The sequence below is a fragment of the Lissotriton helveticus genome, chromosome 2_1 (assembly GCF_964261635.1).
Source record: "Lissotriton helveticus chromosome 2_1, aLisHel1.1, whole genome shotgun sequence".
NCBI lineage: Eukaryota > Metazoa > Chordata > Amphibia > Caudata > Salamandridae > Lissotriton > Lissotriton helveticus.
The window spans coordinates 1,313,219,209-1,313,243,412 of NC_136059.1; the positions used below are offsets into that span (position 1 = coordinate 1,313,219,209).

At 44.6% G+C, this 24,204-nt stretch overlaps 1 protein-coding gene across 1 annotated transcript in view; it reads left to right on the forward strand.

The window, feature by feature from the left end:
- Nucleotides 1-21,184, forward strand: part of DUSP4 (dual specificity phosphatase 4) — a 33,542-nt gene extending 12,358 nt beyond the window's left edge. The window contains exons 2-4 of the mRNA XM_078676232.1: nucleotides 13,380-13,516; nucleotides 15,390-15,609; nucleotides 16,708-21,184. Of these exons, the coding sequence (XP_078532358.1) occupies nucleotides 13,380-13,516; nucleotides 15,390-15,609; nucleotides 16,708-17,084 (734 nt within the window). The 3' untranslated portion in view covers nucleotides 17,085-21,184. The remainder of the gene's footprint in view (nucleotides 1-13,379; nucleotides 13,517-15,389; nucleotides 15,610-16,707) is intronic.
- The last annotated feature ends 3,020 nt before the right edge of the window (nucleotides 21,185-24,204 follow it).

Sequence of the window (24,204 nt, forward strand, 5' to 3'; positions counted from 1 at the left end):
TAGTTACTGTGATTGTTTAATCAAGAAACCTGACTTTACTATAACAGTTTTTATATACCAAAAATAAACTTTATTAAAAAAAACAAATCCCGAAATATACATGAGATTACCCATTCAGTTCCTGCAGTTGGAGTTAGTATAGTGAAATATTGTCTCCTAATACCAGAAAACATTTGAAGCACATAGTGAGGGGTAAAGGGGCTAGTGCGGTGGTCTCCAACCGTTTCTATATAAAGTTACTTGTGACGAAGGGAAGCCATCCTGGGCTTTTAACAAATGTGAGCACCCGTGCAGGATTATCAGTTTTGACTGTCCTAACGCTTCTGGTTTGTTAGCTACCAGACATTTCAGGAAAAACTATCTATATGAAATGCCTCAAATTAACCAATAAAGTAACTGACACAATGTGTCCTCTAGCATGAAGGGCATAAACACAGCAATGCATCTCTTCAACTCGGTTTAAATTATCATTCAAATGCCCGCTTTGTTTTCAAAACTCAATTTTATTTTTTTATTTCTCAATGGCACTTCTCATTATGGGGTTAACTCAATTTCCCAAAGAAAAACTTGTGTTTTTATCAACTAGTCAAATGCCTCACATGGAGAGCTTCTATTCCAGATGCCCATGTATTACAATAACATGGTATAAATGACCACTGTCGTTCTACACCTCAATCATAGTTTTTTGTCAATCAGGGTTTTGTATAGAGCTGCGACTCACCCGTGAGGGTCTCAAGATGCTGTGGTAGTCCATGCATAACAAGCCTACAATATGACAGTAATGCCCACTATCATGCCAGACACCAATGGGCCAAGGCTGGATACCTCAACGCCCACATTAGCTCAGTCATGGCCATTATTATGCCTTCGGTGGCAACCATTATGCCAGGGATGGCACAAAAATTGGGTCCGCCAAGAACATTGTATATCTGAGATGGTTGCCAGCATTCCACAACTAGACCAAGAATGCCCAAAACCTGCCCAGGACGACGTCAATATGTCACCCTTTATGAGAAAGGAATGTCCCATACTTCTGGTGATAGCTGGCACCAGCCATAGCTTCCATGGTCTATCAAGAAGGGACACAATGACAGACACCCAGGCACGCACAAATTCACACACATTCTCACATATGCATGTACACTTTAATCTTTTACCTATACTTTTTCAAGAAATGAAGCTCCTAACTGTCTCAACTCTGGGTCCAGGCCTTTGTCTGCTCAGGTCCTGATGTATTCATGCACCCAAATTACACCCCTTTAACTCTGGCTCCTGATAGCGCACGTTTTGGTTACTACGCTGACTACTTCTGGCACTCTTCAAACCCACTGTCTACACATGCAGCGTGGCTGATAGAGTAAGGCCTGAAACCTAACTAGTCTCCTTGTGACCTTGCTAGACTGAGAATTAAGACACATGGTCATGTTGCCGGCCCTGTGTCCTTAGACTGTGTTTTTGTGTTGGTTTAGGGCAGGGACACTTTTCTGGCTGGCTATCCCTCTAAGGACTCCTAACACTTCCTTAGTGTGCTCGTACCGTTAGAGTGCTGTACTATTCTGTGCTTAACTTCCGAGAGCTACTTAAAGTTTCTGATTAGCTACCCAGAGCTCCATAGCTACTCGTTTGACCCCTAGGTTAACTCTCCAAGAGTACTTTAAAGACTGACTGTTCAGAGAACTTGGTGCCACAGAAATAATATGGTGTGAGATTATTCCCAGACAATATTTGCTTGGGGCACAGTCACAAGAAAGCATCTCTGGAGTCCAGGAGGAAGTTAAACGAAGCATGTTTACATTCTTCCATTATAGGTCGGGCCTACACGGGACACATCCTTATTAATGCTACACGGGACACATCCTTCCTGGCCTCTTCCAACTATTACCCGGATGGAGTACTTCTCTCCGTGACTGGTGTGAATCTGTTAATCCAGAACATGCGTACGTTTTTCAGAATTTGCGTTTTATGGATGTTTTTCTGTGTCATCACACCCTTTGTGTAGCAGGGCTGAGCATAGAACCAGTTCTTCACGCACACCCTTACCGGGGTTTAAAATATATTCGTGTTGCAGTTGAGGTTACCTGTTTTTAGACCACTGCTAAACTTTGGTGTTGTGGGCTTTAAAGAATCGCGTTTCTAGTTACCATCTTTCTTGTTGCTAACATGTTGGCAGCAGATTTTGGTGCATGCGTTCGCTTTTTTTTCCCCAAATGGGATGTTTACAAAAAAATTGCCTTATTTATAATTTGGCTAGGTCCTAGCTTTATTTCACCTGCATGTAGCTTTTATGAAAGCAGTGGTACCTTCCAACCTTCTTGCTTACCCATTTTTTTAGGTCGAGTCTGGGCAGCGCATGCGCTGCTCTGCGAGGCTTGCTGTTTTGGAGTATGGACTTTAAGCCCAGCCCACTTTTTGCCCATATTTGTCATTGGCTTGTCGTTGTCCTTCCTAAATGCTGGCTTATGATTAGTTAATAGGCTTGTTAGTCCCACCTTAGTACCGCCTTGTCTTCATTTTTAACCTCCCAGAAGGACTGGCCCTTTTACTTCGGTTGTTACACGAACGTCTTATATAGTCTGAAAGCACTATATATATATATATATATATATATATATATATATATATATATATATATTATTTTTTTTAGTTTCTCCTACTGCAGGCATGACATGCTTTTCTGCAACATTCAGCACGCCATGTGCGCTTTTACTTTCCAAGCAGCCCTGACAATGGCGGCTGCTTCTTTGAAATGCAATAGGTCTCACCTTTACACGAGTTGGAGCTATTGACATTGTTCAGGACAATGCCTTTTTATTTATGTGTTAATTATCAAAACAGATAAATAAAAGGCATTGTCATTTACAATGCCAATAGGTTAAGCTCTCGCAAAAGCAAGACCAATTGCATTGAAAATGCTTTTTTTTTTATTGCAGCTGTCGTTGGTGCTCTAAAGAGTGCAGCTGAGAAGCGGCCACTTTAATTGATGTTTTGCTTGTATCTCTGAATTAAAAAAATATCCCATGATGGAATATTGAGTTGGGATGTGCTGCAAAGCAACCATTAATTCTTTTGCCCCGGAGCTCCTTTGCTATACTGTGGTGGTTGGGTTCTACTACAGTGTTTCAGATTTCTTTAAAATTACTTTAAGATTACTCTTTACACTGCAGATCAGAGTTTAGTCTTGAGAGAAAATGTAATTACGGCAGGTTATACAAAACGTTTATCAGTTTTGCAAAATGCGAGTTTCCTGGTGAGTGTTCAATGCAAGCGTCCTGAAGGTTTGAATTGTAGTTTACTGTTGCCAACAATAAAAGATATTTGGATGGTAACAGTGGACAATAAATTGGGCGTCGACCGACACAAACAGTATGGAGATTTTCTTTGAGATTTGTGAAACCAGCCCACCAGTCAAAATATGCTGAAAGCGACAACCTTCTCATGCCTGGTGGCTGTGGACTGAAGCATCTTCGGCGGGGTTTGTTTGACTTCCCCACTGTCATAGACACCCACATGGCCATGCAGTGTTTCATCCTTACAATGTCAATACGTAAATGTGTGCTGTTAAGCTGGGTGTTGGTATCGGAATGTAAATGTAAATTGATACTTGTATAGCGCACTACTCACCCGCAAGGGTCTAAAGGCGCTTGTACGCTCAAGGCGCTTGGGGGTGTCCACTCCTGGGCACCCCCAAGGTGGAGGCCAGGCATCCTTAGCGTTGTGGGGGCCGTTGTGGAGATTAAGCAAGCCATTGCCCAGAGTTGCAGAGTGGGACTCCATGATTGGAATAGGCACCAAGGCGAGAATTATCAGGTCCGGAATTTTTGAGCTCAAGACCCGCCGAGGCGGGGAATTGAACCCTGGTCCCGGGCTAGACCTCTGCATCAGGGTCTGCCGCTCTAACCATTGAGCCACACTTCACCTGGAATAGGTGAGAACCTCAGAAACGTTAACGCTACCTATACAGATACCTACTTTTCTTTTTGTGTTGTTATCTCACTCATTGGCCCATATCACCGGGGCATAAAGTCAAAAAATAATGAAGGTATCTAGGCTAAGCGTTTGTTGATTGCCGCATTAAGACTCTTTAGGCTGCGTCCCATCTTTCCAGCCCTTTCACCTCTTCTCCCCCTTCCCATTGATCTGAATGCCCCTTTGGATTTGGTTAAATCACCTTCATGTCCCCCCCTTGTTATAATGCACCTGTGAGCACAAGCCTGTGTCCAGGTACAGTGCCCGCAGTGAGCCCAGTAATGACAGGGCGGCCACTGGGCATGTCCCTGCCGTGTACGTGCAGCCCCAAGGCCCCCGGGCCGGCAGTACACATGTGGCGCAGCCATTTTTAGCAGCACGCACCCGAGTCCGTGGGGCTTCCGTGCCTTAATTAGTGGGCCGGCGGAAATGGCATTTCCGGCGCGCGCTCAGCGGCGCGGCAGCTGCTGTCGGTGCTGGGCCTGTCGCTGAAAGGGGGTGTGCGGCGCTCGGCAGCCGGTCTGCTCGACACCTGTCTGTTTTGACTGGACATATTAACAAAGCAAGCCTGAAGGATGAGCCTTGAAAACCTTCTGTTGGAGTCCTCCATCCACCCATCACCACCTACTGACACTGGAGCCCTTCAAACGGCAGAGCAAAACCGCCAGCGTGCACTGCAGTGCCCCATCAAATACAAGCGTGTTTTTTTTTAATTTATTTTTTTAATTTTCGCTACATTATGAAGCAATGCCACTGATTGAGCGTAGGTATTCTATTTCTCTCGCCGCCCTCCCCCCTACTGATAATCTCAACCAGCCCTTGCAGAAAAATTGTACCGGAAGCCAGCCGACGTCCAAATTTAGAATGAAGTATTGGCAGTCTGCGTTGTCTACCACTGAGGTGTTAGCTCTTGCACTCTCCCTGTCATGTGAAAGAGCCTGTCTGGCAACAGGAAACATCTGCATACAGGCGCTAATTGTATACGATTCTTGCCTGTTTGTAATTAAATCTCTATATTGCAAAAATAGAATCTACTTTCATTATCCGAGTACAAAACAGCGGCTATGATTTTAAAATTCCTAGATTTCCATATTTTGTCAGGAAAAAAGTGTAAATTCTAAAGTGTTTTTAAGGCTGGGTTGGTCATTCGTAGCCTGGCGTGCAGAGTTAATGCTGGTGGTGTTTGCAGTTCTGTCTTTGAATCTCAGATAGGACAAGGGTTGTGCTTGCCAGTCACGCTGTTGTTGTCTGATGGGATTACAAATGTGCAGCAGTTCAGTTGCTTCCCACGTCACTTCTTTTTCTGCCAGTGTTCCATGCAGACTGCACAGCCGCACCAAGAACCCACTCCAGAACAGAAGGGCGCTCTGGGCTGGCCTGGCCTTGACTCACAAGTCTCTAGTCTGCTGTCTTAGTCAGCTTGCAGCCCTAGATGATGAATGTTTGGCCTTACCCACACAACCTTCCACTTTTTGGCCAGTTTGTATTTCTTGGGGGAAGGGGGATGATATGTGGGTGTGCGTCGGTAAATCACTGCTAGTAATCTTGGTAATATTCCCCTAATACAGCAGTTGTGTATGTAAATCTGTTGTGCGCCTTTTAGACGTAATGCACCCAATGGCACTGATGCACTATCTCCAATATTAAAATCAATATTGAACATGAAAACTATATAGTTCCACTGGGTTAGATTGTCTTATTAATTCCCAAATATTTTTTCTAGATAATATTTAGGAGACCATATTTATGTCAGACAATATTCCAATAAAGATTTTCTGGTGCTTCACACCGCACGCCCCATCAGGGTTGTTTGTTGACCATGATACACAGAATGTGTAGTAGACAATTAAAAAGTTGAATGCGAGAACAAAACGTGGTGCCTAAAAAGTTGCTTGTACATGGGTCAAGTATATGTCTGGCCGCAGCACGATCAACGGTCAGCCTGCGTGCTGCGTGCTGATCACTTCTGTTGGACGGTCAGTGTTACTGAGACAGCATGGGTCCTCATGCCCACAATTGCTGTAAGCTCCATAAACTCACTGTGGCAAGAGGGTGAGCCCAAGGGAAGGGTGAATCTGGACCAATACCTAACTAAAATAATAACGAGAAAAACACAGGTTGCATGTGTCACTGCGGAAAGAAGGTGAGGTTAGGATTACTAACTTGTTTTTTATGAGATCCTTTCATTTCTCAGAGAGCCCCTTCTAGCTGGTTGGTTAGTTTACTTGACGGCCTTTTTCCAGAATCTGAATTGATTTTAGCATGCTCGCCCTCTGTGGAGAGAGCACATGATTAAAATAATCCCCTTTATAGAAACATCTCGGGTCCCTTCCAGCAGGTGAAGCTAGATTTACCAGAGAGCGCCTGTGCTACGCTTTCTTGTTGTGTCCGATTTGTTGCTTGTTCGGTCACTTCCACAGAGAACTAAAACAAAATCTTTCATTTGCCCCAGCAATTGTTTCGTGCATCAACCCTTTCACGGATTGTCTAGTGCCCTAGTATCTAGCCAAGAAAGAGTTGACGTCCTACCTCCTGATTGAAATGGCAACTATTTTTGACTAGAGAACTCTAGGTGAGCTCTTGTGCGAATTCGGATCATAGCATAATGTACTCTAATACACTAATTTTTCTGGTTTTATAATTAGCAAATGACGGTAATTGGAAACAAATCTCAGAATCGCGCATGCAGGCTTTTTATTATAAATGTGTTGGTTTACTGTACTGATACTACAATGAAACAAATTAGTTATTGAGAAGAGGGGTGCTTCAGGGTAGCCTCACTTAGAAGCAGAGTCCGCTTCATAGTTCAGAGTCTGATATAGGCCGCCAAATATGTGGTTAAGGAGTCTCTATTCCTGTAGTGCGTCACACCAAATTAAGCAAGCTCCCACAGTACTTATCTTTTGATGAGTACTCTAGAAGCTTCTTTAGCTTCCCGGGTGGTGGTGAGATCAATAAAAACAGCTCTCCCTCCGCTTCTCAACGTGAAGCTTTGAGAACCTGATGGGGCATGGGTTAAATAGCCTCAGACTTCAATATGGCTGCTGAGACTTTAGAGTCTCGGCAAGAATTGTAGATCTTGGGAGTCTTCTTCTTGGGCCAAATGGGCTGTAGTAGGCAGAATAAATTATCCGTTTAACACATCCAGAGCTAGCGTTGATAGCAACTCCTCTGGGGAAGCAATAGCCAGGATGTCTGGGGGAAATTTGACTTCAGGAAAGCCGTAGGGTTCCCCCAGGAAGGACACAGGCGCAGGATGATTCCCATCACTAGTTGCGCTGTTCTATAGACTGATGGGCCGATGAGTCGAGTTGCACAGTTCCTGACTCCCACGCATATTCCTGCTGCCTTAGCAAAGGGAGCAATGCTATATATATATATATATATATATATATATATATATATATATATATATATATATATATATCGATCTCTTATGTTGACAAAGTACTTTATAACACAGAGGTGAGTGGCTCAATAGACAAGTGAAGTCCACCTCTTATTTCATCATTCTCGCAGAGTAAAGTGTTTATGGAGAGGTGACCTGTGACATTAGTCCATGACAGGTGCTCTGCATGAATTTTTTTTTTCTTCATGTTGCTCCACCCCCAGGAGAGGTTTAGATGCTGCTTGACAGTAATCCATCGTGCTAATCCTTTTAACGTGCGAGATTTACCATCTGCATTATTGGGACATGATAGATTAATGGGAGCAGCTGATGCATAAAAACACACGCACAAAGCTGGGAGAATGTCTGTCTACTGGTTCTACAAGGTAAAATGGGTGTAGTCTGTATGACTGCATCCCTTCGTTTCCCCTGACCTTTGTAAATGGTGCTCAATTGTTTAATGTTTCAGTACAACTTTAAATTGCAGTGGTTAGTTGCTTAATCCATGGCTATCACTGTTTCTGCATAAAACCTGCCCCGGGTGTCCTGAAGAGCGATGAGAAGCATACTTTAGGAATTAAGACATGTATGATATTGCTAAGACCTAGAAGGTGGATCAGCAGGCAAGCTGAAAAATTCCACATGTAAATTCAGGTATAAAGGCCTACGTGCTCATGTTTGATATTACACCAGTGAGCTGCGGCCGAGAACATGCTGTGTCAAACACACTGAATACTAAGCCCTGATTGTGCTTATGCTATATAAAGTAGGGAAAGCTTTTGTGATCTCATGTGATGCCCTTGGAGTATTCGTTGTCTCTCATGCTTTTCTCAGCATTGAAATGTAACGTAACAGCTGTACGGGTAGGTAGAATATTATTAGTACGGAATCAAACTTAGCTGGAGTAAGTCTTTTCTCGTTTCTACAGTGAACACTAATTAAACAATGGTCATCATGGATTTCCTCAGCTGAATGTATCGGACTGTCTATCCCACACCATTCTCTGAGAGAATATCAAGATTGTTGAACCCTGGCATTCCAAAAGGCTCTGCAGAAATGGTCAAACATCTCCTATATTTAGTCTGTGCCATGGTCTCCAGGTACCTGGCGTGACACCGAAATGCATTCTTAACGCTTGGAAATTGATCTTTACCTAATCTTCAAGGAGAACCTCCCTGATTCGTTGGGTTTCAAGGTCTGGGCTTTTAGCTGTTCATCAGATGGAGTGGTAATTTCATAGTTTGGCTTGTTGTGTACAACCCCCTATTGAAGATGATTTTCTATGTTTAGCTTAAATGTTTTTGTTTTTACTATTTCACGGTTACATTTCTATACAAATTGAAACCAAGTAAATAATGGCCTTTAATGGCATCTAGTTCAGTCTGGTGGTAAATCCTAGGGTTCCAGATGCAAAGGCCAGCTATTTAGACAGGAGACACACGTCAGCAAGAAAGTCTATTTAAGGCAGATTCATGTGTCTGAATTAAAGAAGTTTATTATAGATGGCTTGCAGAGCGCGATGCTGGGATTGGGTACATATTTTGCATTAAAGATGAATGATAAACTTCAAGCCAGTGTAAAAGGCTTGATTTTATCTAAACTGATCTAGAAGAGTCAGCTTGGTCTTGGTGTGCAACTCTGTGGAATCACCATGTGATGGGCTAATCCTTTCTCTTAGAATTTGGGACCATAACAGGTCCATTAAACTTGCTAATTGTATAATTTTCTGTAAGGATTGTGCCAAGGGGATAATTCAAGTCAAGCACTTATTCCGTGGAACACTCCCACTCTCCTCCAATGAGCTTCAATCTAAATATGGACTGCCCACCTCCTCTCTTTGTAAATGATTCTTTGTTATTGATCCTGACTCAGCAGTACTCCCTTCTTTCCTGACCCTCTTCCCCCTCCACTGGACTCGTGATTATAGCCACTGCGCACTTCCTTTTCCATCAGCCATCAGGCATCTCGCATCTACAAATATCTACATTATTCTCTTCCCAATCGATCTAAGAGTAAGGCTGAACTGTTATGGTCAACGAATTTACAACAAACTTTCTCTATACACACCTGAAACTTCATCTGGGCACGTTCACATCATACGTCCTGTAATGCAAGCACTACTTGGACTCTATATTACTTTTACACCCGGCTGTACCTAACCCCATCCTCTATCTAAATACACCCAGGATTCCTCATGTGCCTGTTGGACCTGTTCAACTACTCCTGGTACATATTTACACTCCCTTTTTTTAATGTCCACATATAACCTCTTTTTGGTAAAAAAAATGTGAAACAATTTCTTCTATATGTTTAATTAGTTTTCCGTTTAAGATCAACTCTATATTTTTAGGAAGTACTTCCCCAGTTTGGTTTGGTGCCCGTAAACTTGGACAGTTCAGGTGATTACTTCCTATTGGAAAGATTCCTCCAAGGTCCCCTTTTCTGCCTGGTGGAACCTTCTGTCATCACCACAGATTGGACAGAGCTTTTGTCACGCCCTCTCACCAACTTCTCCGAGAAGAGGCCTTCTGGTCTCCACTTACTAATTTATCTCCCCGTTCAACTCAGATCTAGGATAGTACTTCTGTTTTTCAACCACCACGAGTCTTAGTCTTAGGTTCCTTATGCTGTAGATATTAAGAAATGTACTGTTACCTTAGCATTATTTGTTTATTCACTGTGTAATTATTGGAGTTAAATTTGATTATTTCTGTAATAGTGCTGGACTTTTCTTTTGTTTTTCTTCTCCCCTTCATATACATATATATCAAAAACGCTATGTTAATAAGGTACATTCTTCATACTGTCTCTCCTACTCTGATTATTTTCATTGTATCATAACTCATTCATATTACGATTTTCATACATTTGTACTTCTTTTTTTGATTACTTTTTACTCCTGCAGTAAACTGTATGGTCATACCGCTAGTTAAAATCTTCAACCTGAGCAAAAGAGCTAAGAGACTGTCCACTCACTTAGGGTAGAATGTTCTGAATTAAAAATGGAGAAACCGAAAGACATTGGAATGTTGGAGCAGAAAGCCTGTACCAGCCATTATTGGCTTGGGGAATTCTGTTGTCTTAATATAGCTGTCCACAATCTAGTGTCCTAATTAAGATTTACACTTGCAAGATGATGATTAGCATTTTTTGCCTACCAGAGCGGAGCAAAAAGAGGTGTTTGAACTTGAAAACCTTTACCAGCTCCCCTCTTACGAACCAACTTGGGGTTTCTGGCCAAAAGAGACGGCTGGTCTGGAGCCATGAACATAAGTGAGATGCTCCCTGGTGCTAGCTAGAAAGCCCATTGCTGCTACTGAAAGTAATGTTCCTTGCCCAGTTTGCCATTGAATGAGCATCATGGAGACTATTTTGGACGAGGATTTCTTGGAAAGAGGTAGCTTGGCACTGTAGTTAAACTGTTAGGGAGCTCATTGGCGGGTGACTTTCAAATTGGGGGCATATTTTAAACCGTATAATTTGGCGGGAATGAAAATGAATGGGAGCTGTGGGAGGCATAGGTTCCTGTGAAGGGACTCCGAATGGGGTGCTGTGAGAAACGGATGGCCTAAATGTCTTGGAAAACTTTAGGATTTGAAAACCCTCTTCTTCTACATTTGGTGACAGTCTTTATTATTTGGGCCATTGGTTTCGGTGCCTCAAAGTGTCACTGACGGATCAAAGTAAAATTCTGTTAACCAGCACGCCACACGCACATGTAGCATGTGCTGCTAAATAACACCTCCTTGCAGATTAGCTTTTTTTCCTTAGTCTAGTTTGTCTGCTTCTCAGACTGGGAAAGCTGAGGTTCGGGAAATGTGAGGAACATTGGTACTTGACTGATGTAACTGATCAGCCCTTTTATTATGCTTTCATTCGAGTTTCCTCCTGCTCTGCACCTTTCATACCATCTATCAGAACACGTCTTGCTCTGCAACTCATGCTGGCTAGGGGGGAAATCAGTGGTAGACGTTCAGCATTCGGTGGCCAGGCCACTCTGAGCTCCTTATTACTCTGCCAAACACTCCGGGCCTCTGGGATTTTGATAGCCCCTCCTTGAGTTTTGATATCAAGGAATGGCACCAATTCCTGTCACCAAAGATTATGTTGATAATTCGTGTTAGCCATCTAGGATGACTAACAGCGGTTTACAGGAATACTTTTGTAGTTATTGAAGCTACTCTAGATTCTAAGCACTTCCCAGTAGCTACTGAGGCTCACTGTGAGGTCTTGGCTTCTGAACAGCTGAGATAGAACATCTGAACTCTGCTCACTGGCACAGAAACCACCAACTCCAGCAGGAGACCCTCATGAAGCTCTTGAACACGGTAGTCTGGAGATTAGGACAGGTCAACCAAGGGCATTGGTTGTATTCTGAAATATATGGTGTACAACTGGAGTTGGATTAGTGGAGGAGAGGATCATGAGGGGAAAGAATATTTCAAGTAGAAAGAACATTTCTAATCTGTACTGGTGGAATGGGAAGCAGCAGGCTTTATGGTACGGACAGGAGTTCCTGACCATTGACAGGCTGGCACAATATATGATCCATTTGAAAAACATATGCTCCGAGGCTGCTTGACCTACCAACACAACCAGTTCTCTTAGTGTTTTTTGGATCCCGGTTGGGGTTGGGGGATTGAGTAGAGTAGGCAAGAGCTACAGCCGTGGTGATTAGGGTTGCTTACCTCTGGTATCATGGGGTCTGTCCTTGGCTTTGCAAACTGGGCCAAATACCCCCTCCATCACTTCTCTCAGGGTAGAGTGCGAGTAGTCCAAGGCCACAGAGAGGTGGTGTAGAGACAAAGAATGAACAGTCAAACAGGCTTTTATTCACTGTCTTGCCCAGCACTTTATAAAAAAGAGAAGTACTTAATTAATATTACATAATGAAAAACGGCAAACTGTAAAGGCTGTTCACCCACAGGGTCCTACAGTCTACAAGTATGGGGTCCTAGCCTGGCTCTACAGTTCTCGCATCCACTACAGAGATCTAGTAGCTGTGAAAAGGTCAGGCATGAATCCGGCACCGGTAAGAGCCCACAATTCGGCTTGAGCAAGCAGCGATTCTGCTCTGTTGGTTAGTTTAAGTGTCTTAAGCAAGAGGGTTCATTCACACTGACCGTTCTATTCCCATAGGTGCATGATTATCTTTCGAAGTCCCACAGTCTCCCACATCAGGCCTCGTTTTACCTGTTTGCTGAGATGTTAGGCGCGGAAATTAGTAGTGCGCGCTTCATAGTTGCATATACAGCACGTCAGTCATAGGGTGCATGATTGCATGCAGGGGCTCTGCAGCTTCGATCGCACGTCAGTCATAGGGTGCATGATTGCATGCAGGGGCTCTGCAGCTTCGATCCTGCCGCTAAGAAACCACGCAACACCCCTTTACAGCTTCACGTCTCTTCAGCATTTGTGGCCTTAAGGCTAGTGGAAGTCATCTGCTAGAGCTGTGTTGGGAGGCCTCGTGACTTGCAGCATGATGGGGGAGCTGCAGAATAGGTCTTTATGGCCATGTTGTGGCGATGTCGGATGGCATGCTGCTGTTCAGGGAGGTGGCGAGGAAGTTTGTCAATGCTTCATGCAGTTTGTCTCACAAACCACAGAGTGAGGCTGGTTGACCCTCGCAGCTAGGGTCTGTGCCAGTAAGCTCCTGGTTACGAGTCTACTCTACTGGGTGCTTCCTGTTGTATGGTTGTAAGGCAGAAAATGTCCTCATAGATATCTGTTCTGTCATTTGTTGCATATACATTGGTCTCCAAATCCTACTAACAGTAAGATGTCTGACTTTAGTGAGGGCCACCTGCTCTCTATAATGTCCAGTGTCCGCCTTACTGCAGCATCAGCTGCAGGAGAGCTTCTTGTGCACCTCGTTTAATGCGCTTTGAATGGAGTTATTGTACGTGAATTGCAATGGAAGTGTGGGTGCCAAGGATGCTCCCCTAATTGCTGAACTCTGACAACTGATGAACAAGATTGAAGACTGAACCCAATTAATTCACTTTCGATCTTGCTTGTATTTCAGGTGGGTACGAGAGGTTCCATTCTGAATATCCAGAGTTCTGTGCAAAAACGAAAACCCCCAGCGGCATTCCTTCTCCAGACATCCCCGAGCCTGTGGAGATTGGCTGCAGTTCCTGTGGCACACCTCTTCATGATCAGGTAGAGCTGTCCAGGCTGTGGCTGTATCCCAAAGTATATTGTGATAGTTTTGTGTGTGTACTATTAGACTTAAAAGGGAATAAAGTACTATACAAGGTAATTACAAAGTTTACTTACTGTGCATGTGCCTGGTAGTTCATGGAGCTTGAAAGAGCATCTTTTCCTGACGTCCAAAGAACAGGGCCCACTGACTGCAGGGATTCTTCAATTGCTCCTGGGTTTCATAGGCCTCCGTGCACTGGCTTGACACAAGGGGACTTCATTCCACACGTCTGTCATCCAGTCAAGTCTTACAGCTGATCACTTTTCCACTAGGTGCACTTCATACCTTCACTGTAATGATGTAATCTATAGATGTTGTGCTCAAATGTAGTCCAGCCTTATGCTCACTTCCTCATGCACCCTGTCTCTGTAGCCTCCCGCGCTGCAATCGTTATGTGGCCCTTGATGCTCTGTACAGACTATCAATTTCAAATGTATTCAAAAACTACTTCACTGGAGCAAATATGTGGCCCTCAAGCTGTGTGCTATACAGTTGCCAGTAGCATGTTACAACAAACATTGGCAAAGCCAGTAGCTCTGTTTGTAATGTGCCAGTTCATGCAGTATAAGCGTGTAAAAGCAGGGCAAGACCTGTAAGCCAGACTGTATTGGAGGCTATTTTTGACAGTTTTGTGTTTGTCTGTATTTGAAATGGAGTGCGATAGTTGTAAAGCAGTCCCTTCACACAATTCACTTTAAGCACTTGAATGGCTGTGGGTGCATACGCCCGAACAGCCAATAGCTTTTGGTCAAAAGTGAATGCTCTTTGGGTCTGTGCCAAGACATGACTAACATAGTATCAAGCCAATGGCAGAAAGAGGCTGTCTGAAAGTCTGTGGTTGAATGGGCCGGCCCCAATGCCCAGTCTGATATATTGTAAGCAATAGGTCTGTTGGACAGCTGCTCTTGTCAAAACCAAGACCAAAAAAATATTGCCTCATTCCTGCTTCTCACAACAGGCAGATGCAGTGTGATGGCAACAGCTTCAGCCTGTCCAGGATCAACAAACTGTGAAAGGCTATTGCTACCATGGCTGAACTGGAAGCCTAAATCAGTCCTTGCAAAAATGTTCAAAGCAGTAGGACACTGCAGGAGGCCACGGCTAGAATGAATTGTACTGGCGGAACTTAAACTTCACCATGACTTCATTTTGATGTGGTGTGACATCTAAAGCTCATAGAAAGTAAGGCACTCTAAGTGGGTACCGCCTTAGTCACCAGGCTGTGCAGTAAATATCGATGCACATTGTGTATAGTGTTTCTAAAAGACCATAAGCAGAGTTGGGATGAAGGTTATAGATCATTTAAGCAATAGAAACTTTCTGGTAATTCTAATAGAGAACCCATTTATTGGAATGTCAAAGTAATAGCAATAAAATTTGGTTGAGAAACTCATCAAATTACTTAACTCCTTTATAGGAAGAGAAAGTGTGAACCCCTTAGTGAGTCGGTTGGGGAATATAGCTTTAAAGTGAAAAAGTTGAGGCGAGAAAGTTGCAAGGGAGGATAATGATTAGGAAAAGGAAGGAGGTATTGAATGGGGTCAACACAAACTGGGTAAATTGGTTTCTACTGAATGGCAATTGCTATTCATCTTGAACAGGGTTCTCCAAAGTCTGTGCTGGAGGGCCGGACCCATGCCGGATTTTTAAGACCGCTACATTTATCTAAATGGGGACATGCTGAAATTCGTCATGGATCCAGTCCCCTAGGACTGACTTTGGGAAACCTTGATCTTCAACGTTTCGATTAAACAGTTTAGGTAAAATTGCAGTGATGATGCTTTTCTCTTTTGTTGTCCTGCTGATCATGTCTACTTTCTTTGGTTATAGGGCGGTCCGGTTGAAATCCTTCCTTTTCTGTACCTTGGCAGTGCCCATCATGCTGCTCGAAGGGATATGCTCGACGCCTTGGGGATTACAGCCTTGTTGAATGTCTCTTCAGACTGTCCAAATCACTTTGAAGGGCACTTTCAGTACAAAAGCATTCCAGTGGAGGACAACCACAAGACTGACATCAGCTCTTGGTTCATGGAAGCCATAGAGTATATTGGTAAGTTTATGTTCCTACAAAGTTGTAGCTACCTGCATTGATGGTTGGTTGGAGGAAAGGGGGGAATGTGTTGGTGGTGTATTGAGACTGTGATGGAGGTGTGCTGATGCATAAAGACAGTTAGTGAATATCATGGACTCTAAGCTGGTTGATGTCCACCAGGAGGATTCGTAACCAGAAGATAAGACCCATTCGAGGCTGAACCCACACCTCGCTAGACCATGGTCCCATAACCTCTGCATGTGAAGTTCATAGCTCTAATAAAGACCTAGTGTGATTGCGTGCTTAGCTTGCAGCATATGCCAGTACTGGAAAACAAGCTGCGGACCAAAATCGTGTTAGAATCTGTTACTTTCCTGGTTGAGTTTGTACCGCAAAGCTTTTTGCATGTGCTGTTAAAGTTCCAGACTGAAAGGTTACCGAAAACACGGCCTTCCAACCTTACACATTAACTGATGGAAGATTTTAGCACCTTTTTTTAGTTTTCATTTTTTAATATCTGCCAATTCCCATAAGCAGAGGGCTAAGTTGTTTTTAAGAAATTGTATCATAGTTCTGTACTTTATTTGAAATAATTTACTTTGTTGGCATTAACTTTTGAAATTTTTAGGAAGTGATAAAATTAAATGACAACCAGATTGTGTTTTCAAACCAGTAACCTCTTGTATGTGCCGACAAAACAAAGGGACACTGATTTCTGTGTTCAAATACTTCCAAGCAGAACGAAGTGTTCAGTAAAGGTTTCCCTAGAACGGCCTTTCAAATGCATTGGAGTCTATATTTGATGCCATCCATCGGATTGAACTCCATTGAATAAGCGGACAATAACTATACTACTCATTCTATTTAATGAGTCATCGGGGAGTGTTGGACTCAAGATCCACTCTGATGCCGATGAAAGAGTTCAAAGAGTGTTTTGCGGAAGTCAATATTCATTAGAAAGCAATTTGGTCAAGGTGAAGACCTTAATCCCCCCCCCCCCCCCCCCCCCCCACCCTCTTCTTTTTTTTTTTTTTTTAATTTTATTAAATTTGTCACATTCTTGTTGCCTGTTAATGCTGATATGTCATACATATTTGGTCTATTTTTTTCTGCTAGATTCTGTGAAGGGCTGCCAGGGTCGAGTGCTTGTTCACTGCCAGGCTGGCATCTCCCGTTCGGCCACCATATGCTTAGCCTATCTGATGATGAAAAAACGTGTCAAGCTGGAGGAGGCCTTTGAGTTTGTCAAACAGCGTCGGAGCATCATCTCCCCAAACTTCAGCTTCATGGGCCAGCTGCTACAATTTGAGTCTCAGGTCCTAGCTACTTCCTGCGCTGTGGAGGCCGCCAGCCCCTCTGCAACCATGCTGGAACGTGGCAAGCCGCCCTCCTCGCCAACCTCACCCTTCGTCTTCAGCTTCCCGGTGTCTGTGGGTACTCCTTCCAGCCTCAGCTATCTACACAGTCCAATCACCACGTCTCCCAGCTGTTAACAAGCAAACTTTTTCAAGATGGTGTTCACACCACAATGACATGCTTGGCACTTGGGCAGGAAGTAGTAAAGACTATGTTGCCAGATGAAAGCATGGTTAGCCACCTCTGGATGGGCAAAACCGAAGGAAAAGGCAATAAAAAAAAAAACTTGAAAAAAAACTAAAGCCTACAAAGCAGATCCACTCCTGAAACAAGCAATAATGACTGGCTGGATTTTTGTCTTTGCAGCTGTAAAAACTTTTTTTAATTTTTATTCTTGCCTCTTCTGTTGAGCACCCCATCGGGACCATTACCTGTCTGGACTGATGTAGATGTCCATTCTATGTATCTGTCTTAGGAATTTCTTTCCTGACCGTTGTCGGAGATCATACTTGAACAGTTGGGAAAAGTATGTGTTTCAGGAGCGCCCACGTTGATAACTCTGCTTGTTATATTAAATATACACGCTCAACCGAAGTACACAAGCAACAGGGTAGGGTGGAGCATGGGTTCATGGGTTTTTTGTAATAGGCCTCAAAAGTGGATTGTCTCAAGTCAATGCCAGCAATAACGGGTGGGTGAGGAAGAGAACGCACATCTTTCTAGGTGACTGCTCCTGCATTCCCACGCATGCTTGACTGCATTAACTCCTGCACAGCTGCACGTCACCCAGTTCTTGTAGTGCCAGAGACTTGTAACTGGCGGTTCTCCTGAGATGCATGACTTTTCGTAGGTCGGAGACATTGCAATCAAGTGTTTATATGTATTTTTGTTAGAGACCAATCTGCTCACAATGCAGGATTCATGTCACAAGTCCACTACTCATGCTTTGTCACCAGTTTTGGTTGTGGACAGGTATATAGTACTTGTGTATTTCGAACACAGCACTTTGAGGATTCCATCATTGCACTTGGGACCAACTACTCTGCCCTTAGACAGCAGTACTTGCTGGATAAAAGTAACACTTAAAATGTTCACCATTTTTATGCATTTTTTTTGTTCAGCAAATGCATCGTTTAGATCATGGTACATCTTTCATCTTTGAAATGGGTCCAACTTCTTAGCATTTGCAGTAGTCCTGCAAAAACACCATTTAACAGCAAAACAATTTGTGGGGTGTACGATCGACACAAAGTTAATTTATTCTTTATTGTATGACTTGAAATATTTTAAGTGTGTTTAAAATGTACAAACAAATCAGTCTAGTTAAGCTATCCCTGGTCCTTTCCCAGACCTTTAGGAAGTAGGGTTTTGTTTTGCCTCTGTAGTCTTTGCGGTGGCTGGCTCACCCTGTGCTCAGAAGGGTGTTCCCGTTGGCTTGATTTGTAATGCATGATAACCATGAACCTTGTGAGTGGTGGTGGTATGGGAGGCTGTAGCAAGAGATCAGGAGTGTTGGTGGCTTAGTGAGTAGAAGGGAAACAAATGTGTCTTTTCAATTATCTGTGTATGTGGAAAAAGGTTTCAGTATTTAACTCCATAACCCTTGCATTGTACACATTGGCTTGCTGAGTACTGTTGCGTATCATCTGCAACTGGACTTTGGTCTTGTAGCGTGAACGCTAGTCTGCAGCTTTCACTGGCAATAGCTGTTGGTTGGTGTAAGCTGTGTTAATGGAGGTGCAGGTTTATATGGCATGAAATGATGTACAAGTCTCCCGTGATCCACTTTAGAAAGACATTGAGTCGGGTCAGGGTAGATGTTCAGGAATGATCTCCAAACTCATTGTAGTGTTGGTTTAACTGGATATTTACTACTGGTTAGGTCAGTGTGTTTGGGCCATAACTCAACCCAAAGCAGTTATGGCTCTAAATGTTGGAACCCCTCTGAACCGAGGAACCAGGCAAGTGGGTCACCCACTGCTAGATACAACCTCCACAGTTGTGCGCACTCACGGTAGCCATCGACAGGCCCATAGCAGTGGAGCAAACCTAGGTTTCCATGGCCCTTGTCACTTCTTCCTGCCATTCTAATCCACAGCCAGAAGGTCTCCATACAAGTCATAGCTGCAGATATCGTTGGGTGGTCTGAATCCCTCCTCCCTTACCTCTTGATAGGTTGGCACATTTGTGTATTGTGTGTAAATGGAGAATTGTAGGGTTGGAACATTTGAGCTAACCTGGTGTATAACTAAATGATTTTGAGAAGGCATTTTATTTTAAGGTATTTTTTTTATTTATGCAATTTAGAAATGTTGATTTATTTTCAATAGAACTTGTGCCTTAGTTCTGTTTTAATACCCGGCATCCTTCAGCACAAGTCTGTATGGTAGTCTAGCACAGTTCTGAGCAGCCTTTGGGACGATGCAGAGCACTGAATTACAAGCGCCTCAGTCGTAAGCTCTCCAAACCAGCGCGTCCTAGGTGTTTAGTTGATAAAGTGATCAATCGCTAAGATTTGTAAGGATTGCCAAATACATTGAATGCTATTTTATGATGGTGCAAGCCGTTCGGCACTTCTTTAAGGTGTTTCTTTGATCTTGCTGCTGCCCGCCAACGCCGTATCTTCGAATGAAGGAATATTTTTATTTATCTAGCTTTTGCGTTCCACTGGTGTTTTGAGATGTCCTCTGTTGGGTGTTTACTGTGCTCGGCCAGTGGACCGGTGTTGTGCGGGAGCTTGTTTTGTTGAGACTGCCGTGCCTCTAACACCCGTTTGTAACCTCTAGATCTGCAAAGGAGCATCATGCAGTATGGCAGGGGGAGATCATGGAAAGCCGGTGGACCAGTTTAATGTCTGCTATTTATTAAGCTCGTTTTGTACAGGGTGTCAGTAGATTTCATTCCAAAGAAAAGTGCCACTTAAGGTAAAAGACAAGGAGGAGACAGACGTTTGGGGGGATGGTGTAGAGTGGCTCGTGCACATTTTTTGTTCTGATGTTGGTATACATTAACATCTAGAATGTGAATTAAAACAACCCCTTCGCTAAAAGTCTCCCCGTCTGACACGGGGGGCAGGGGGTGTTGGTTGGTTCCGCAGTGAGCCAAACTCTTCCCCATGCATTTAGTGCTGAGCGCCTGGGTCCTTTGTCCGTCTTAAGCGGAACATGGTCCGTTCTAACAGCTGCAGATCTCTGCTACCTTTGTAAAGAATTGATGGAGATTGTGTTTGCAGGTGTGTGCGAAAACTGCTGACTAACATACGGGTGCTTTCCGAATTCCTGCTTGCAGCCACACCAGCCACACGAACTGCAGTCTTAACTGTACATTAGCCGTACACTAGACCTTTCCTTGCTATAATCATATAAAGTTGCACTCACAATAAAATCTTAGTCCTGTTTCACTCTCTGAACCACACCTCTTTGAAAAGCGCTTCTTGACGGCACAAACGAAAGGCAGTGTGTTGCTTCATATTGCAGTCCATATGGTTTTGATGGATGGCACGGAATATGGAACATCTAAAATAGCACAAATATTTAATACGGAGCAGCAAATGCACCCACCTCCTAGCTGCCAGTCGCCCCAGAGTGAAGTGTTGGCACTTAAAGACGCCTTGAGAGGTACCACTTTTGTCTGATGTGGCTGGGTCCCAGGGATGTGGCATACACGCTACTGTTGTGAATGGGCATATTTATTTTAATCCTGATCTTTTGTGTGTCCTTTGTTCATTCCGAATGTCACTTAAGTTTGTTTTTAGTGGAGCACTTTATTTATTACTGAGAATGTGGTTGTATATGTCCAAAGGTCATCCTTCTGTGTTTTTTTTAAATGTTTGCACCAGTGTCTGTCTTGGTAATTCATCTCAAGACTGGACAGCTGGGGGTTCAGCTTGTGGCTCTTGTCTTCTCACATCCCCCTCCTTGAAAAGGAGCCTGAATTGTAAAATTAAACTTGAATGTGCATCTCCCGTCTGAATGTAGCTAGGAGTGTTAGTCGGACTCTCAGGTTGCCATGTTTGAGAACGGAGGAGTCCAACCTCCCAAGGAGAAATGAGCAGGGTTGTTGCTAAAATCCAGAGTGCAATACAATACTTCTGGTTATTAAGCTCTGTAAATAGCGCCATATTTCAAAGTGAAATTGCGTTTCTGAATTCTGTACATACTGATAATTTTAGACTGCAATGTTTTTATTTATTGCCTGGAAATCATTTGAAGGAAAATAAATAAGTTTTTAAAACTTGTCTGTTGGGCCTTTTTGCTATGTTGTAGAGTGGAAAAATGATTTGCAGGAAGTAGAATTTTTAAAATTACTTTAAAGGCCTTTATTTGCACGAAGTAAACTTGGTAACCTTCAGGAAAGAGGATGCCTTCAAAATAAAACATCTGTAACAATACTAAGCAGTACCTAAAATAAAGCCCTTTACACCAACCGTCTACATCACAATCAGACGTTTTAAAATCTGTCTTTCATGCCATCTCAAAATGCCCCAGCAAAAATCTTTTGAAGTATCCTTTGGCAGTTCCTCGAGCCTTGGAAATAAATCTAACCGAAGTCTCCTGCTACCAAGGACCATCTGATGGGGCTTGGGCCAGAAAGTAAAGCGGTAATCGATACAGCTACCACTCACTGTCCATGTTGGTGTGTGGTGTAACGAGGGTGGTCCGGGAGGACACATGAACAGAACTAGCCTCCAGTATTCGCCGAGTGTGGTATCATTATCTTCCAAACTTTTTTTTTTTTCCCCTTCTAGATAGCCATGTGATCTTCTTTGCGAGTGCTGTCTTATTCACGCACTTACATTTGGTGTCTCCTGCTCCCCACGCCTTTATTTGATGAACCCAAATCCAGTCCCTTCCGACCTAATCCTGCGAAATAAAGCCACTGTTTCTTTATTTAGCCCATGAAATTGCTGACGTTTTGTTGTCTCTGCGCAGTCATTTGAATAAATGAACAAGTTAAGCGGATTTCGCACATACCAACCATTCGGGTGATTTCGACTTTCACTGCACGAAGTCTGGAGTCTATGAAATTTCTCCACTGGTCACCAAAGAGGTTTAAAATAAAAATAAAAACGTTCATTCTTTATTAATCCAAGGTTTAAAAAGTACAACAGTCCGCAATGTACAGGTTTCTCCAATACTCCACATAAGCCATATTTGACAGCATCAATCAATCGATCATTTATAAAGCACACTACATACCCGTGAGGGTCTCAAGGCGCGGGGGGGGGGGGCTGCTACTGATCGACGAGCCAGGTCTTGAGAAGTCTTCTGAAGGTCAGCAGGTCCTGGGTCTGTCGTAGGCTGGCAGGGAGATCGTTCCAGGTCTTGGCAGCGAGGTAGGAGAAGGATCTGCCGCCGGCGGTGCTTTTCCGGATACGAGGAACTGTGGCGAGGGCGAGGGTGGCAGAGCGGAAGTTGCGGGTCGGGGTGTGGAAGCTGAGACGGTTGTTGAGGTATGATGGTCCGGTGTTGTGTAGCGCCTTGTGTGCGTGGATGAGGAGTTTGAAGGTGATCCTCTTGTTGACTGGGAGCCAGTACAGGCCTCTCAGGTGGGGTGCGATGTGGCTGCGCCGGGGGACGTCGAGGATCAGTCGTGCTGAGGCGTTCTGGGTTCGTTGTAGTCGTCTCAGGAGCTTGGCTGTTGTTCCTGAGTAGAGGGCGTTTCCGTAGTCGAGTCTGTTGGTGACGAGGGCCTGGCTGACGGTTTTTCTCGTGTCGGGGGGGATCCACTTGAAAATCCTGCGGAGCATTCGGAGGGTGTTGAAGCAGGACGCGGAGACGGCATTGACTTGCTTGGTCATGGAGAGGGAGGAGTCGAAGATGAAGCCCAGGTTGCGTGCGTGGTCGGTGGGTTCCGTGGGTGTGCCTAGCGATGTGGGCCACCAGGAGTTGTCCCAGGCTGATGGGGTGGGTCCGAGGATGAGGACCTCCGTTTTGTCTGAATTCAGCTTCAGTCTGCTGTCCTTCATCCAGTCGGCGACGGCCTTCATTCCTCTGTGGAGGTTGGCTTTGGCGGTGTTGGGGTCTTCGGTGAGTGATATGATCAGCTGGGTGTCGTCGGCGTAGGAGATGATGTTGAGGCTGTGTTGTCGTGCGACGTGGGCGAGTGGAGCCATGTAGATATTGAACAGCGTCGGGCTGAGGGAGGATCCCTGTGGGACGCCGCAGATGATCTCTGTGGTTCTTGAGCGGAAGGGAGGGAGGCGGACGCTCTGGGTTCTGCCGGAGAGGAAGGATGTGGTCCAGGCCAGGGCCTTCTCTTGAATTCCGGCGTCATGGAGGCGCACTGATAGGGTGCGGTGGCAAACCGTGTCGAAGGCAGCTGATAGGTCCAGTAGGATGAGGGCGGCTGTTTCTCCTTTGTCCATCAGGATCCTGATGTCATCGGTGGCGGCGATGAGGGCCGTCTCGGTGCTGTGGTTGCTACGGAAGCCAGATTGGGATGGGTCCAGGAAGTTGTTGTCTTCGAGGTAACGGGTCAGCTGTTAGTTGACAATCTTCTCTGTCACTTTTGCCGGGTGCAGGGAGATGGGCCGGAAGTTCTTGGGGTCCGCCTTGGGTTTAGAAGGGCGTTGATCTTGGCGTGCTTCCAGCTAACCGGGAAGGTCGCTGTCTCGAAGGAGCTGTTGATAGTTTTCCGGAGGTGGGGTGCGATGGTTGTGCTGGCTTTGTTGAAGACGTGGTGAGGGCGGGGGTCGGATGGGGATCCGGAGTGGATGGAGTTCATGGTTTTGATGGTGTCTTCGTCGCTGACGTGAGTCCAGGCGGCATGTGCTGGTGGTGATCGCAGGGGTGGTGGAATCGGTGGTGGGGGTGTCGGAGTTGAAGCTGTCGTGGATGTCGGCGATCTTGCGATGGAAGAGGGTGGCCAGGGAGTCGCACAGGTCTTGTGATGGTGGGATGTCGTTGGTGTTGGAGCTGGGGTTGGAGAGTTCTTTCACGATGCTGAAGAGTTCTTTGGTGTTGTGTGCGTTGTTGTCTAACCGGTCCTTGAAGGTGGTCCTTTTGGCGGTCCTGATGAGTTGGTGGTGTCTGCGGGTGGCGCTTTTGTGGGCTGTGTGGTTGTTTGGTGTTCGGTCGTGGAGCCATTTCTTCTCCAGCTTCCGACCGGTGCGCTTGGATGTCCGGAGGTCTTCAGTGAACCAGGCGGCTTTCATGTTGGTGTGGTTAGTAGTGGAGGTCTTGCGAGGGTCTTGGCGCAGTCGTTGATCCATTGTTTGAGGTTGGTTGCGGCGGTGTCTGGGTCGGTGGGGTCGGC